The sequence below is a fragment of the Melospiza melodia genome, chromosome 5 (assembly GCF_035770615.1).
Source record: "Melospiza melodia melodia isolate bMelMel2 chromosome 5, bMelMel2.pri, whole genome shotgun sequence".
Lineage (NCBI taxonomy): Eukaryota > Metazoa > Chordata > Aves > Passeriformes > Passerellidae > Melospiza > Melospiza melodia.
In genome coordinates this window covers 16,052,964-16,067,608 of record NC_086198.1, presented here as the reverse complement: position 1 = coordinate 16,067,608, position 14,645 = coordinate 16,052,964, and the positions used below count along the sequence as shown (strand labels likewise).

At 39.1% G+C, this 14,645-nt stretch overlaps 1 protein-coding gene across 2 annotated transcripts in view; it reads left to right on the top strand.

Moving 5' to 3' along the window:
* PPP3CA (protein phosphatase 3 catalytic subunit alpha) overlaps positions 1–12,701 on the top strand; it is a 171,207-nt gene extending 158,506 nt beyond the window's left edge. The window contains exons 11-14 of one of the 2 annotated variants that reach the window (XM_063156411.1): positions 1,097–1,181; positions 4,997–5,094; positions 7,772–7,801; positions 10,957–12,701. In XM_063156411.1, the coding sequence (XP_063012481.1) occupies positions 1,097–1,181; positions 4,997–5,094; positions 7,772–7,801; positions 10,957–11,150 (407 nt within the window). In that variant the 3' untranslated portion in view covers positions 11,151–12,701. The remainder of the gene's footprint in view (positions 1–1,096; positions 1,182–4,996; positions 5,095–7,771; positions 7,802–10,956) is intronic. The other variant, XM_063156412.1, reaches the window with a different exon arrangement.
* The last annotated feature ends 1,944 nt before the right edge of the window (positions 12,702–14,645 follow it).

Below are 14,645 nucleotides of genomic sequence, written 5' to 3'. Positions count from 1 at the left end.
GACAGTACCCTGGTGTATCATGGCAGGTCCCCCATTTTCCAGTACACCATCACCATTCCTGGTTTTGGTAGATAAACACAGAAATATCATCCCCCTTAGTCTATGGGCTATCCCTAAAAAAGTCCATTGAGGTAATGAATTCCATGACCTTGAGCTCCTGTCATAACAGTTTTTCAGGGCAGGAAAGCTGGTGTGAGGTGTTGGGAGGTGTTGGATTGTTGCACGCTGAAGCCAGTTCTGATTCCATCGCCACTTGTCTGGTTTCATCCAAGCATATTCTTCACTAATGTTGTCCTGCTCATTTTTGCCCCTTTCTGCTGATTTAGCTTCCCTGATGGGCTCTACAAAATGGATCAATTTGTTAGGATTTTAAAACTGAAATTTTCATTTTTGCCCTTCAATTCTGGAGTAACAGAGAAGGAAGTGTTGCAGTGATATATAGTGGTGTCTGAACAGGCAGGAGTTGTCAGGCAGCATGCACACAAGTCAAGGTTAGCTGTCCTTCAGAAACCTTTAGGAGCAGTCTTCATGATGTATGTGGTTCTGATTGTGATAAATAATGAAACTGGCTTTCTGAGTGTAACAGAACATTTTCTTGGGGATGTGGAGGATCCTTTGTAATAAGTCCCGTTTGCTTTTTTCCATTCAGATGGTTCTCTCTTGCATGTACAGATTTTGATGATACCCAAGTAACAAGTACACCTGAAACTCAGCCAAACTGTAGTCTGTGTTGCACTACAGCTTTTTTAAAAGGCAGAGTATTGCATGAGTTCACAAATTTCAAAGCAATTGTAATTTTAAGCAGTCCATAGCAGTGATTAGAAGGAAGTTGCTCTGTAGAACTCTCTTTGCCACTTGTAGCCAACACAATCCCTATAATCTCATGCTCATTTCCAGGACTCTGCCCTTAGGTTTTATTATCTTTAAATAATTTTTAACTAAGAATGAGAAAAATTGTTTTCAGTTTTAATTGCAAATGTGGCTTATTTTGGCAAACTGTAGCATTAATATGACATTTCTTGTATTTAGTGTTGAAAGTATTTAGTGATAAATTGTTTATAAATCCCTATAACAGTTTTTAATATCTTTTCCATAGGTGCAACAGCTGCTGCTCGAAAGGAGGTTATAAGGAACAAGATACGAGCAATAGGAAAAATGGCTAGAGTTTTCTCAGTGTTAAGGTAAGGCTTTATGCTGGGTTAGTTTATTTTAGTGTTGAATGATATCTTTGAATGGTTACTTAGAGCACTCAACTGTTAATCAAACAGCAAATCGGCTATTTTAGTATACCACCCAACTGAGTTCTACTGCAGCCTTTTAGAGATTGTTTTATTTATACAATGGTGCTATTTATTTTGGCTCTGAATAGTCTTCCTCAGGGCTTCTGCTGAATATGAAACAAACAAAAGACATCAGCAAAAAAAATTCCAATTACCATTTTTAAAAACTTTTACTGACCAGGTCTACTAATTAACTTCTAGCCCCTGTGAGGCAAGTGTTAAATGTGGGGAAAGGGTATGCTAACCATCACCTCTTATTAAAAAAGAAGTCAGATGTCACACTTCGTCACCCGCAGCTGTTGCTACAGCCACGAGTAATGATGACCTAAAGATGAAAGCATTAGGGTCATTTACCTAGAAATCCAGGAGATGGTTGTGCAGGCAACAGCAACTTGCTCCTTTGGGCTGCACTCCCCCAAACACATGAACATGAGTAACTAATTGCTACCCAATGTTTAGCATTCTCCATTTGATGTCTCTGAGCAAAAGAGAAAACATGCTGTACTGTGCTGAAGTCTAAATATAGAAAATACAGTTCTCCCTCCCTTTCAGCGAGCGATTTTTTCCTCAGGAAGCTGTGTGTTGGTCTGCTGGAGTCAGTTGATGGGATTATGCTTAGTGAAAAATCATGGGAGTTCTAAAACATTTACTGTTATGATTTCATGATTGATGTAAGAAGAATAAATAAAATAGTTACTTGTAGAATCCACTATTTAATTTCAGTGGAAATGTCCAACTTGCTTGCTTTGAATGCAGCATGCCAGCAGTGGGCAGGTTCTCTGCAGGGCTTTGCATGGCCACAGCAGCTCACCCACGCCTTGCAGATTGCAGCAGCATAGCTTTAAATAGCAAACTGAGATCGAAGGCCTTGTACCTGGGGATCCCAAAGTATTACAACAGACTTACTGGTGATGCATGAGCTACTTCAAAGTGGTGCCCATAAAAAAACAGATTAGCATCATGCCTTTTCCTTAAACAAGATGGGGGAGCAATCAAATGTTTCCACCTACTTCTCTGTACCAAGTCTGGCAGAGAGCCTGGAGGTGGCTGCTACCACCTTCATAAAACAGCACAACTATTTTCCTCTAATGATAGTTGAGCAAACAAAGTTTGGGAAACTTGGCTTTCTTCCATGACCTTGAACCACAGCTTCTGGGTTGACTGTATTCCACTGTGAACCACCTTTTAAAATATAGGATTAGTTCACAAGAGTTGTGAGCTTTAATAAGCAGAAGAATCTGAAGTTGCATGATCAGCTGATATATTTGGAGTTGTACAACTTACAGATGATTGACATCAGCCATGTGTCAGACTTCTTCAAAGGGATCTGTAGGGCAGAAGCTTTTCAATGGTTTCAAGGATGGAAGAGGGACACAGAATAATTCCTACATGTGCTCTCTCTACAATGACGCACATAAGTCTCAAATCTTAAGTCTACCCCAGGCAAAACCACCACAGCCTTTTACAGCTCTTGATTCTTGACAGCCTTGAAAGCTTTGCAGGAAAGACTGAAGATGAAGAGTAATTTGGTCTCCCTTAGCTTTAACCAGCAAATACAGCACATCCTCACTGTGATCCAAGGTATAGTCAGCAAATAAACAGGTACCTACAATGCATGGTTTTGGTGACAAGTCTTCCAGGGGGATGAATGACGTTTCATCCCAGCCACCACTGGGATACCTGTTATCTTTTTTTCTGAGAAAGGCTGATTCTCCTCAGCTAGGTGGCAGGCTGCTAGGCAGTAAAAATTTCAGAAGGTAATTTGCAAATACTATTCCTCTAGAAAAGCCTGGGATATTCTTTCTGTCTTGTCAGCATAATCCACATAAGACACAAGTGTCAGGTAGTTGTGTGTAACCCTAGAAAGAAATCAGCAGCGCCACCATCTATCATCTGTCTATATACCAGCCTGCTCTGGAAATCTTTGAAGTTCCCGTTCAAGTCATTGTGTTTTATGAAGTTTATTTCACTAATTCTTGAAATCTCTCTGAAAGATTAGCACCCAATCTGACCATCTGCAAAGAATTTAGTCATCTCTTCTTTGGGCTGGAGTGGTCCCTTTCCTCAAGGATATAACTTGAATGTAAATCTGAAATAATTTCAGCCATTTTAGTGTAAAAAATTAGGTATCAAAATAGTTGTATTGAGTTTCAAATGTTATAAATGAGCTTTGATGAAAATAGATATTGTAGAAGGATTGGCTTTAGCTAAATGGAAGACTTCGTGATTCCTTTCATTTACTCTCTCCAGCTTTGTTTCTCAAGTCTCACTTTTCTTTCGGTGTATTTAGACTGGAGAGAGTTAAATAAAATACTTAATCAGTCTATTATCCTTTTTTTAAAATAAATAGAATAAATTTAAAAAAAACAAATAAATTATATCAAATAGAAATGAAGGAACACTGAAGGCTAAAACATCATATTTGTGACACACATCTTTCTTGTACACATTCAGTTTAAAGATAATAAAAATACAGTCAGTAAACTTAACCCATGTGGGTAAAGCTACAAGTGCCATTGCAGTTTAATTAAAAAAAATATATATATGTAATGTACTGAATAATTGAGAGAAAGCAAAAGCTTTGCTGTGTAACTGTTGATGATAAAAATACTGTGTTAATTCTGAAAATATTTGGCTCTTGCATTAGTTTTAATTGCTTGGGAAACTTGCAAACAAAATGGTAACAATTTGATTTTGACTGTTACATAATGAAAAGTGAGTGCAAGCAGAATTATTTTCAAACTAAAAATAGAACTGGAAGAGTATATGTAGTAGGTAAACAAGAGTTGTCTCATATATGTGAGTCATTCAGGGCATGTAGGTCCAAAGGAAATTGTAAGTAGTAGAATTGCTGAGAGACAGTTTTTATAGACAAAACCACATTATCCTCAAGTGGATATGGAACTAAATTCTGTCTTTGTATTTGCTTCCTCCAGCTTAATGTCATTATGTACTTCAAAGTAAAGCACTTCGAAATAGGTTTCTCTTAAGGAATTGGGGTCAGTTTTGCTGCTGAGAAAGTATGTCATCATAGGCAGCATCACAGTCCTTGTAGAAATCTTTATAAAAGGCTTCTCTGGATAGAGCTGGTGTATTCCTCTAGCCATATATTTAAAAACTCTATGTATTTGGAGTGGAGACTAGCAAAGCATATTTTAGTTTCATAAAATAATTTTGTTTAATCCATATTATTTTTAGCATACAAAATTATTAAGGACAGTACTAGCAAGGATGGAAGTGCTTATTAATTTTAATGAGCTTTTAGCTGCCTTTCCTTAAGTAGCTGGTGGTCATCAATAAATAATGCACCTGCCTGCTAGTGCAGACAAGAGCAAACTAACAGTTTAAGTTGATTTTGGACCACACAGTGTAAAATGCCTAGATGCATTGTTGGCAATTTCTGGTCCTTCTCCTGTCAGATTTGAGTTGAGAGATGTGTTGTTCCAAAGGCACAGGTTGTAGTGTTAACTGCAGTAGGAGTTGCATATGGTGTGATGCAAAGGTTTAACAAATGTACACAGCAGTGAATAGGATTTCACTGGTGCTGATGTCATCACCAAATTCAGTCTATCTTGGCAAGGAGATTGGAGATGACAAAATCATTGCAGGGCATGTCTTAATAGCTTAAGATGTCTAAAACATATCTTGTGTTTTTAACAAAGACATTTACTTACTTTTGGTGGTTTTATTTTTCTTTTTTTCTTTAACCTTTGCAGAGAAGAGAGTGAGAGTGTGCTGACGCTGAAAGGTTTGACCCCGACAGGAATGCTGCCCAGTGGTGTGCTCTCTGGAGGAAAACAAACACTGCAAAGCGGTAAGCCTGCTTGCCTGTGTGTCTTGTCCTGTGTACAAAAACAATTGGTTTTCAACTGCAGAACCTAAGAAAAGTAACCACAGCTGTCTCATAAAAAAAAAAAAAAAAACAACAAAGGACAGAAAAAAACCAGGCAGTTTGTTGTGTTGGAGCATTTGTGAGCAGTTCATGTAAGGCCGAATCTCAAGACTTAATACATGCCATGAATTTTTAGAGAAAAAAGGGAGGGGGGAGCCCCTGAAAATCAACAGTTCAGAATGGTAGCTCAGGATTGTATGTGACGTGCACTCTTTCCACAGTTCAGAGCATCTTTTGTGGTTTTTTTTTTAAAGAGCGGCCTTTGATACATGGAGTACTGAAGGTTTGGCTTAGCTAATGACACTCAAACTCTTGTTTTATCTAATTTGTTCTTCCTTATAGAGAGCCACCAGTGGAAAATAGGTCTAGAATTAGATTTTCTCTCCTAGAAATTCTAGGCGACAACATGAGAACAATTCCACTCTGATTTTAAGCCCAAGTGAAGGGAGGCTCTTAGAAACACAGTGTTTGCCTTATACACAAACACAATACAGATTGTCAGTTTTATACCAAGTGCTTCTTGTTGCAGGAAATTGCTAAGTCTATGGTAGGACTGCCTTTGTTTCCTTATGGAATAAGGAGTGCAAAGTGTTTAATTACTGGAAGCTCTCCCTTTTTTCCTGTGTGTACTGCTGTAGAGTATATTGCAGGCATGCATAAAGGTCTCTCATTATAGAGATTCTATTGGCAGTAGATGTAAGAAATAGAAATGCTTTATAACCTTGACACAGTCTCAGCCTCTTGTTTTCCTGTTTCCTTCCTGGAGCATTCTTTCTCTGTATTTTTCCCTTTACTGTCTCTTTTATCTAGAAGATTCAGGTATATGGTGGTAAACCTTCTTTTCCACTTTTTTCCCTTCTCTTGTTTCTTGTTGATGACTTTTGTGTGATGGACATAGTAACGTTCTGCTTTGGAAATGCTGCAATATGATTTCACAGGAGGCCTTTCTTAATGGGTTTGTGGTCTTCACCTAGGCTTTTCTCTACATAGTTGCTTTACATTTGTCAGAAAATTTGGTTCAAGGAAACTGCTATTGTTGCCCTGGCAAAAAATTAGGAATTGAAATAAATTTGAGAAAATTGCTAAATGTTCTTGTTACAATGGCTAAAAGGAAAAATCTCCTCATACTGCAGTATTCTGGCTCAGTAAAACATTACTATACACAAGCTTCTGCATTAGTTAACACACAGTACCCCATTCACCAAATACTCTGAAGTTTATATAGTTTCTGTTAAGCACACATGTTGCCATATGTATTAACAGAAAATATGAGTAGTATGTTCTGTTGTGGAAGTATACATTTTAGTCCTCATTTTTTCTAATGTGTCAGTGCTGGTTTGGATCTGTTTATTCATTTTAATTTTTCATCCTAGTTCTCATGTTTACTTTTCTTTCAAGTTTGCGTTGGTTTTGTTCCTTGTTTTTTGGCCATCTCTCTTGCTCTGCTGCTTGAGAGGCATAGGTTTGCCTTGGTGCATGAGGGTTAAATCCTCTCACCTCCCCATGCAGCAAGATAATAGTATAGGTATTTTAGAACATATATTAATCCATATTTGATATCCTAACTTAAAAAAAAATTTGGGTTTTATATAGGGGAAAACAAGACAAAAAAGAAGAGACGACTTCCTAAAAACTTGATTTCTTGAACTATTCTCTAAACCACAGAAATTCTTGAAAATCAAAATTTCTTTTAAAATATTTGCTATATTGGATTGCATTTAATGATTTGCATCAGCTTCTAAAACTCTGACTGTAAAAAAAAATGCATACCAAAGCTGATGGGTAAAACTCAAATGAAAGTATATGTTTAAGAACCATTAATGGTTTCATAACAGTGGTAACATGGTATTCATAACATTGCAGCAATCTCCCAGTTACAAGCTCTGCTCTCTCTGACCAGGCTTTGCAACTTTGGAGGTCCAACAGTCAATCTTACATCTGCATCCATTGATTTAAATAAAATATTAGCAAAATGTGCTTTTTCAGAGACTGGGTTGACAAAAATAAAGTTTACAGATGGAGCAGACTGGGCAAGGTTGCAAGCAAAGGCAAAGATTTCTGAGGATCCCATGCTGTGGGGATGTTTCTTTTAGTCAGGAGAAAGAAAAAAATAATTCTGTTTAGTTGTATATGGAATTCCTTTGCCTTGTACTGGCATCAGTACTTTTCGGGCTGATGCTGTAAGTTGTATGAATTTTGTACGATGGCTTTATGCCATTTTCTGTTCTCTTTTGACAGGGCAAGTCAAACTGCTCTTACTGAGATGAGAGCTGGGACAATTATATAATGACCTTTTCAGGTCAGATGTGCAATATGGAAGACATTTACATTTTATAGTTCTTTTGAGAAAACTTCTTAAATGTGTCTTTAAAAACTTTTCGTTTGTGAAACTTTTGCTTTAAAGCAAACTCTAGCTTAATTCAATCTGCAAATTACTGTTTTTGTCTAAACATTTCTCTGTGTGTCTGTTTTGCCAAAATCCAGCACTTACAGTAACATTAGTGTTGTAGCTCCTTTGCTATTCACTGACTTGTTCTTAGAGTTGAAATCCTCTGCTCATTTTTTCTCATTCGTTTTGCTACCCCTTTCTTCTCTTCAGCTACTGTTGAGGCTATTGAGGCTGATGAAGGTAAATTGGCCAGTCCCCTTTCTGTTGGTGCCACAACAGATAAGGGCTCTGCTGGGTGTATTCATTTTGCTGTAGCTTGTACAGATTGTGTGGGTGTTGGGCTAACAATTGTGGCTCGGTATTAACCAAAATGTAATTGCTTTAAAGGGGAAAGTGTTTTTTTGGTTTTTCTTTCTGTTGCTGCTGTTGAGGTTTTTCTCTTTCTGTAAGTTACAAACACGTTGGAATTGCTTTATGTGGAATTAAGCACTGAGTAATGCCACAGGAGGAGATCAGGGAACTCAGATTTCACAGGACATAACTTGGCAGCACTCATAAATGCTTTGTGACACATAGCTCAAAAGCTGTGTGCTGGAGGCTGGCTCAAACTATCCTCAGCAATTTCTAGTCAGAGAAAACACATAGCTTTTTATATATTCTCTCTTTTTGTTGTTGTTTCTTTTCCGCTTTTTTTTTTTATTTATGCTTCAGTTTGTTTCCTTTCCTTTAGGTCACTAATAAAAAAATTTGATTGGTCTTTTGTTATAGTACAGCATGTTTCTGTTTCCCTTTAAAAGTAAAACAACACGAGACATTTGTCTGCAAGATGTCTGCTTCTTTTGGTAGTGGCAGTTTACACACTGGATATTTACGTTAGAGCAACCATTAACACAGGCACCATTTTAGCTGCATATAAAGTGACTGGCTGCCTTAGAAGATTTCTGAATGCTCAGTATTGAAAACTGGTGTTTTGTTGACAGACCTCTAATTTAACCCTTAACAATTTTGAACACTTCAGGTAAAATCTAAGTAACCATGTATTGCAATGTAGATGTACAATATTTTTTCAGTATTATAAAGTTTTGGAAGAAGAATTTTCAGAATTCCCCTTTAAAACAAAATTCTTCAGTTGTATTTTGTTCTTGCCCCTCTCAAATTTTCTGTGGGTATTTTTTTTAACTAATTTTAAAAAAAAGTCTGGTGATTGTTGTCCTTTGGTAAGATGTGCCTTTTTGGCCAGTTGAATTTGTTTTTGAATTTTTTAAAGCAGTGATTAAAATTACAGAACAAACAAGTAAGAGAAAATACAACTGCTTTCTAAATAGCAGTGAGTAAGCTGCTATTTATGTTGGAATTATCTATTCCTATCAGCAATCTCTAATCTGCAGTGTGCATTCTTGTTGACAGTTTGGCTGTTTTCTGTGATTTTCTGTGACTATGTGTTGTGTTTTAGTAGACTCTCAATGTAACCTGCTAATATTCGTTGTCTGACCAGCAACTACAGCAGAGCACCTTCCTTAGTGTTACAGACAATAATGTGTCTACTGGAAATACAATCCCTTAACGTGCCCCCATGCCAGCAACATGCACCCCTCAAGTTCATTCTTGATTTGCCATCCTTGCTAGTTAGACACTGTCACCATAGTCACAACTACTGCTCCACACAGGTGAAGCTTCTGATGGAGGAGAAGTTTCACCAGTTCTCCTTCAGGGCCCAGTGACACCAACTGGGCTGTGCTGCTGGCAAGCTCCAGGACATGGCAACTGCTTCAGCTTCAATGCAGCCATCCATTAAACTATTGCTTTAAGGGATTAGCATGGGTGCTTGTTAGACTTCTTCATTTTGTGGTAGAAGGTAAATAAAAAAAAAAGCCAACCCAAAAGGCAAACCCTAAGAAAACTCACTGTACAACCTGTTCTGTTTTCACTGCTCCGTCCCTGCTCACTTGACTAGTCACCGTTATGTTGTTATTTTTCTGAGTTGAAGTATAATACATGTTAAAAACCATGCACTTCACAAAGTTCCAATGAAACATTTGGGAAACTGGCTAAAGAACTAAATCCTGAGGCAAGCAGGATCTATCATTTTTCACAGGAAAGGCTGGTGCGACCAGCATGAAAATTGCCTTTTCTTGCTCCCCACTAAATACAAGGAGTGGTAGCTTGGTACCAGGGATGTTCTGGGGTTTTGGCTGTGTTAGGCTTTTTTTTTTTAACAAAGTTACCAGCTTGTCCAGAACTGGGACTGCACATAGGAAGGAGAGTATCTGGGGGTAAGGAGAAGAGAAAAGGGGAGAAGGAATACTGAATTGGATCCCTGAAACTCCCCTACCATTTTCTCCCCAGGGAGTTTGCAGTTTCCTGGTACTAAAGCACCATTTCTGCTCTGTGGCATGTTATGATAGAGGCCTAGCAGAAATTCCAGTTCTGGAAGTGCAGTGCACTGATTTGGTACAGATAAGAGAAAAAAGACACAGAAGGCTGATCTATGGGGCTGTGACCTGCTGTTTGCCTCCAGTGCTTTTTTTCTCTTTTGCTTTAAATCTAAAGATCTGCAACACTTCAATTAGAGAGAGAATAAAATAAAAATCGCAGTCTGTGACTACATTCCTTGGCCTGTGGCTTCCTTCTGAGGTTGGTATGGCCTCACCAATGTCGCTGCTAAAGGGCAGATCATAAATCCTCAGTTGGAACTTTGGTCTTTTGTCAGTGCATTTCCTGAGCTGTTCCAAAATGACAATATCCCTGATCTGTGTTGCACAGTGCTCCTACCATCTGAGTCAAGCTGCTTTCTATGAGTCCAGGGTTGTATCAGGGAGAATAATTGCCCCAGGCAATCAACAAGCAGCTCACCTGTGTTGAGAACAGAAGGCAGCTTGTTGTAGGGTCACTGCAGATCTTCCCTAGCTTTCATGTATATCCCACAAAGTGGCCTCACCATGTCATCACCATCTGGAAGTAGCCAGCACTTTTTGCATGATCTTTGGCAGTCAGGTGAGAGTTTTGCCTGATGGAAGAGCACTAGGACAAGGCACAGTGTCCACAAGGCTGTAAGTGGTGACAGCAAATGCCAACTCACCAGCTCACAGCTGTGCCCTCAGCATGGTTCCAAGTGCAAACCATAGTTTCATGTCAGCGTCTTAGTGTTCTGAGCAGAGCCCCAGTGGACAACAAAATACTGGAAGTTGATCGTGTTGAAAACAATGGTTGTGTTGGAAGGGACGGTGGTGGTGAGCCCCAGCTCTTTCTGAGCGTGATAAGGAGTTGGTGGTGGTGTCAGATCTTCTCTTTGCCGCCTTCCCAAAGAAGGACTCCTGCACTTGTTGCTAAATTGGGGGAAAAGCTGCTGAGAGTTTTAACTTGCTAATTTTATTTTTCAATAATCCTTTATTTAGCTATCAAAGGATTTTCACCCCAGCATAAGATCACTAGCTTCGAAGAGGCCAAAGGCTTAGATCGAATTAATGAGCGAATGCCTCCGCGCAGAGACGTGCCATCCGATGCCAACCTTAACTCCATCAACAAGGCAATCTCCACAGAGACTAATGGCACGGACAGCAACGGCAGTAATAGCAGCAATATCCAGTGACCACTGGTCTGGGAGGGGGGGTGAGCTGCAGGGCGCGATGGGGTTGCTGCACGTCAGCACTGGGGTGTTCTTGCCTCTGATAATAGCTTGTTTGCTCTGGGGGCCAGGTGTTGGATTCAGTTTACAAAAATCATCAACAAAGAGATCGTCAACTTTAATTTGGTGGGAGGGCGGGTGGGGGAGACACACCTCCTTTGGATATGCCTTTAAATGCTTGTAGAAAAATGAAAGCTCATGCTGGTATATATTGCAAAGTTAGGGGAATGAACATGTTTTCCTACTGCATTGGGAACGTCTAGCTATGTTACTGAAAGGCCTTTTATTATGTTACTGGACATGAAAACTTTGTTTAATTTCTTACTAACTATTGTACGTTTACAGTTGCAGCACTCAACATCTACAACATCGAAACATTTTTAACAAAATGTACAAACTAAATAAGGACTATTTATTGATAATGTTTTGCTACTCTTGTCAGAAAATGGCTATGAAATAAATTAGGCACTCTTTAAAAATATAGAGAAAAAAAGAAAAAAAAAAGTTGGAAATTTGTTTAAAATGCCAAAAAAAAGAGAGAGAGAGAGAGTGAGAGAGCGAGCGAGAGCGACAGTTTAATTTTGTACAGATTATGCTTACCTCAGGTTTCTTTAGTGTGCTTCAATGCCCTTCTTTAAATATAACACTTACCTTACTAATTTGGCAGCAATTATCTTTTTCTTTGTTAAAAAAAAACTGGAATAATAACATTTATCTTTTTTTGCTGTTTATATTTAGGGGGGTTTGGTTTGGGAGGTTTTCTGGGGTTTTTTTGGTAAAACAAGTCTTGGTTGTGGCTTGCTAAATTTAAATATTTATGAGTGGTGCATTTTTAAGTATAGTGAACAAGACACCATATTAAGTGCAGTGAAAAGCATCTATATTCTGTAAAAATCTGCCTATGCATGTTTTTTAAGAAAAAATGGCTGTATAGGCCTGTATGGGACTGTAATGCGCTTAGTGGTCTGACTTATACTGGAAATGTATGTATACTGGCGTACTTTATATTCTCTAAAAAGAAAATGCTTAATGCCTTTGAAATTTTGTAATCAAAAAAGCTTTGAAAAATCTAAGGGGGGAGAGTATTCTTAAAGTTTTTAACATAAGCTTGTCAGTGCACATATAGATGGGTAGCATGTTTAGCAAACCTTGTGAAATTTAAATAAGTTTGTAGTTACATGTGAAATTCTAAATGCATGATAACTGTTAATGTCATAATGGTTTAGTCATTTTGTTCTGTTTTGTCATGTGCCACAAAATGTGTAATTTTTTCACTTTTTTCCCTTTGTATATCAGTTACGGGTTTCAACTGGTTCATTCTGAAAAAGAAAAGGAAACAAAACAAACAGTCCATTGATATTTTTTAACAATTGTATAAGTGCCCAAGTAATTCACTACAGCCTACAGCCTTGCCTTTGTAATTTGACTTCGAAATGTTGGCAATCAAAGCATGCACTTGTAACAATGAAAGAAGCATTTTATATTACTACTCAATAAAAATGTGCATGAACTTAAGCATCCTGCCCTTTCTTGCTGTCTCAGTGGCAGAAGTGCGCAGGCACCACACGCGTGTGCTTCTTGCTCTCTTTTGCTGTGGACAGGAGAGCACCGCTGGTCTAAGAGATGAGTGACTTGTTTCAAGATTCAAGGTCAGTTCTTTATCGAGAAATAAACCCATGTGTTACCCAGCTACTGACTTCTGTCAGTTCTTCAGTTCTGCAGACTTCCCCCAAGGTCTGGTTAGAATGTTGGGTTTTCACTAAAATGAGTGGGATGTAACCCACAAGTAGAGTGCCCAAGAAAAAAAAAACCCTCTGTATGTTTTCCCCTTATCTGGAGTGTTTAAAAAGGTCAACAAGTATCATTTACAATGATTACAATTTTATTTCAAATGCTCTCTCTTTTAGTCAGAGAAGAACTGTCAAAGCTCTGCCTTCTCATTTTCTCCCTAACTGTGCTCAGCATCCTTCCCAAGTCCATCATGCTGCGAAGAGCTGACAGATGATGCCAAATGGTGCAATGATGTGGGTATTGCCTTAGCCCTCCTTGCAGGTACCATTATTAAATGTAGGCTCAGTGCCTGCTTTCTTATATGTTTTTCCCACTTTAGCTCTTGCTAATTTTGACAAAATACGACAGGTGGCAAAAATAAAGAGGTTTCATAATATCTGGGACTATTTCAGATGTAACTTTTCATTTCAGATTGTGTAGAGGTGCAGCACAGACGCACAGAGTCTGTGTGCTCGATTGCCAGGTGGAGCTGTTTGTCCCTCTGGTTCAGGGGCACGCTGTGTGCAGAAGGGGACAGTGACACTTTGCGTGACCGCTTGGCTTTCCTGCTGAGCCCTGTGTGCTCCCTGAGCACTGCAGGTTACCTGAGGTAAGTCCTGCTCTGGAGAGGCCCCGTGCTGCATGGCAGCGCTGCTGGGCAGCACAGTCTGAAATGCTGTCTGCCTGCATTTCACTTGGGCCCTGGCAGTTCCGCCAGCCAGTCTGACAGTACAGAAGGGGGGGTTCTGCTCAGCAGTGACTCTGCTTAGGCTCTCGGTAGATTTAACCCAAAAGGTCCATGCTACCAATCACTCGGGCTGGAAATGTCTGCTGTAGTTGCTGAAGAATTTGTTAGATAAGGAAATCAGCCCAGGATGAGTGATCCACTAGGGAATGTACAAAGTATCTGGTCACAAAAGAGGTTTTGGAACTTTTTCATCTCAGAAGAATGAAAAGTGTCCAGAGCATGCAAAAGAGCTGTGTCCTGTGCATCCAGGTAGGATGGCCAGGCTCCTTCCTGAAGCAAGCCCTGCCATCCTACTGAGGGGCAGTTTCTGCATGTCTCCAAGGGATAGTCTAAGCTATACTCAAATGTTCCTGGAAGAACCAAAAACAATTTCCAAAGCTTCTCTCTCGTTTCAGGGCATCCAATCTCTTCCAGCTTTCCTTCTTTTTTTCCTAATGCAGAAGAAACTGTGGATGAATTTGAAGGAAAACCCTGCTGCCACTGAAGGCTGAGTTTTGGATTCTGTGGCCTCATCAGTGACGTCGTGCACGGGACTGTGTCTTCCTGTACAGATATCTTCCTTATTCTTACTGAATACCCCACCTAAATGCCAAAACCATCATTGGTGCCCGCTCAAGAGATTTCCTGTATTTTTTAGCCACCTGAATCTTGCTGTGTGAGATAGTATTTTATATAGTGTCTTATATTTTCTGCACTATCATAATTCTGCTTTTCAACAGCTATTAAGCACGAAGTGCATTAGCTCTTAGTGTATCTTTTTTGCAGAAGACAGCATTCAATTTTTTCTGGATTTTCCTCCAAAACTGCAGTAGATTTAACCCTACTTAAGCTTGTGCTAGTGTTGCCTACTGTTGGGTACAGGTAGGAATTTTTCAGCATTTTCCTCTTCTGAAGCCTCTAGAGGAGTCCTGACCTCTCTCCTCCCTAGCTTAAGTTTTTAG